General features: G+C 62.6%; 1 protein-coding gene across 1 annotated transcript; it reads right to left on the minus strand.

Moving 5' to 3' along the window:
- Nucleotides 1-221: 221 nt before the first annotated feature.
- Nucleotides 222-1,310, minus strand: PSMB11 (proteasome subunit beta 11). Its single transcript, XM_041757827.1, has one exon. The coding sequence runs from the start codon at nt 1,056-1,058 to the stop codon at nt 222-224; it is 837 nt and encodes a 278-aa protein (XP_041613761.1). The 5' UTR covers nt 1,059-1,310.
- Nucleotides 1,311-1,828: the final 518 nt, after the last annotated feature.

Raw genomic sequence — 1,828 nt, forward strand, 5'->3', positions numbered from 1 at the left:
CCTGTGGGGAGGGTCTGCCGAGAGGGGAACGTGGTGGTGGGAAGGAGGCCGGGCACCCGGAGGAACATGCTGGACCAAGCTGTCGACAGCGCTGGGATGTCGACAGGCCGAAAGGGATGGGGACTTGGGACGCAGCTGGGGACAGTCGGAGCCAGATGCTGTGAGGCGGCTCCCCCGGTGCCCAGCCCCCACCCCCAGGTCCTGCCACTTCTCACAGCATCTCAGTCCCCGCGGGCATCCTGGAGTCTCTGCAGGGTGGCAGGCTCGGGGGGGTCCTCCTCCTCCGCCTCCTCCTCCGGCTCCGGAAGCTTCTGCAGTTCCGAGTACAGCACGCAGGCATCGTCGCGCGACACATACTCCCATCCATTCTCCTGCACGTGGAAGAGGTCTACGGAACCCCCGGAGTAGGCATCGCGGTGGGTGGCGTGGGCCACGGCGCGGCGGGCCAGGGCGTAGGCCTCCCGGGGGCTCAGGTCGTAGCGGTAGCCGCGGTCCAGCACGCCGTAGGCGTACGCAGACCCAGAGCCCACCGAGAAGACGTTCCCCGGCAGGCGGGTGCCGTCGCTGTACACGTAGAAGAGCGCAGGCCCGGAGCGGTCCCAGCCGCACAGCGCCGTGGCCACGCACAGATCCAGCCCCCGGTAGCAAGACATCATGGCGGCCAGGAGCCTGGCGGCGCCCGCCACGCTGGGCAGCCGGCCCTCCCTCAGCGCCCGCAGCCGCAGTTCCCGCCGCAGCACGCGGTACCAGGCGGCGCAGTCGGCCGAGGTGCCGGAGGTGGTGCCCAGGAGGTGCTGGTGCACGGGGATGATCTTTCGTGAGGCCGGACACGCCACGTAGCTGCCACAGGAGGAACGCGTGTCAGCGGCAGCGATGACTCCGTGCCGGAAGCGGAAGGCCAACGTGGTAGTGCCATGGGCCAGCCGGGGGCCGTGGAGCCGCAGGAAGGTCTGAGGGTCACAGCCCAGGGGCACGGACCAGCCACCGGCTGGAGGCAGGTGAGGTGATAGTCCCTGGGTGTCGGGGGCCTGCCACTTGCATACGTCCTGCAGAGCCATCCCTGGGGCCGAGTGACGGCTGGAAGGAAGAGGGCAGAGATCTGGGGGCTGAAGCCAGGTGAGGGAGAAGAGACGCTAAGGGGAAGTTGGGCTGCAGCCAGAACCTGCGAGGAAGGCACATGATCTATGGCTTCACTCCTGGCTACCCCCAAGTCAGGCTTCGGGACTGGCTCTGAGGAGCAGACTCCTCCTCCACAGAGGACTGCTGACAGGAGAAAGACGAGGCCAGTGAATCTCCACTGCTGGGAAGACGCTGCTCGTGACCCACCTGAGCGTCACCCAAGGAGTCTCCTGTCTGTCATCCTCCGAGCAGGTGGAGTGGAGTGAGGGCCAGGGTAACCTCAAAGGAAAGGAGGCTTGAGTGGAAGGAGCACAGCTGGGTCCCCCTTGTTTCTCCTATAGGGGGTATTGGGCATACAAAGACAAATAAGGCTCTGTGTCTGCCCTGAAAGAGTTCCCAGGAGGTGAAGAAAAGTTGGTGCTATAATGCAATCAGAATAGAGTGCTATGAGGAGCGCCTGGCTGGCTTAGTGAGTAAAGCATGCAACTCTTGGTCTTGGGGTTGTGAGTCCAAGCCCCATGTTGGGCATAGAGATTACTTAAAAAAAAAAAAAAAAAAAAAACATAGAGGTACGTGGGTAGCTCGGTCAATCAAGTGTCCAACTCTTGATTTTGGCTCAGGTCATGATCTCAAGGTTGTGAGATAGAGCCCTACACAGGCTCTACACTCAGTGTAGAGTCTGCTTGAGATTCTCTCTCTCCTTCTCCCT

The sequence above is a fragment of the Vulpes lagopus genome, chromosome 6 (genome assembly GCF_018345385.1).
Source record: "Vulpes lagopus strain Blue_001 chromosome 6, ASM1834538v1, whole genome shotgun sequence".
Classification (NCBI taxonomy): domain Eukaryota; kingdom Metazoa; phylum Chordata; class Mammalia; order Carnivora; family Canidae; genus Vulpes; species Vulpes lagopus.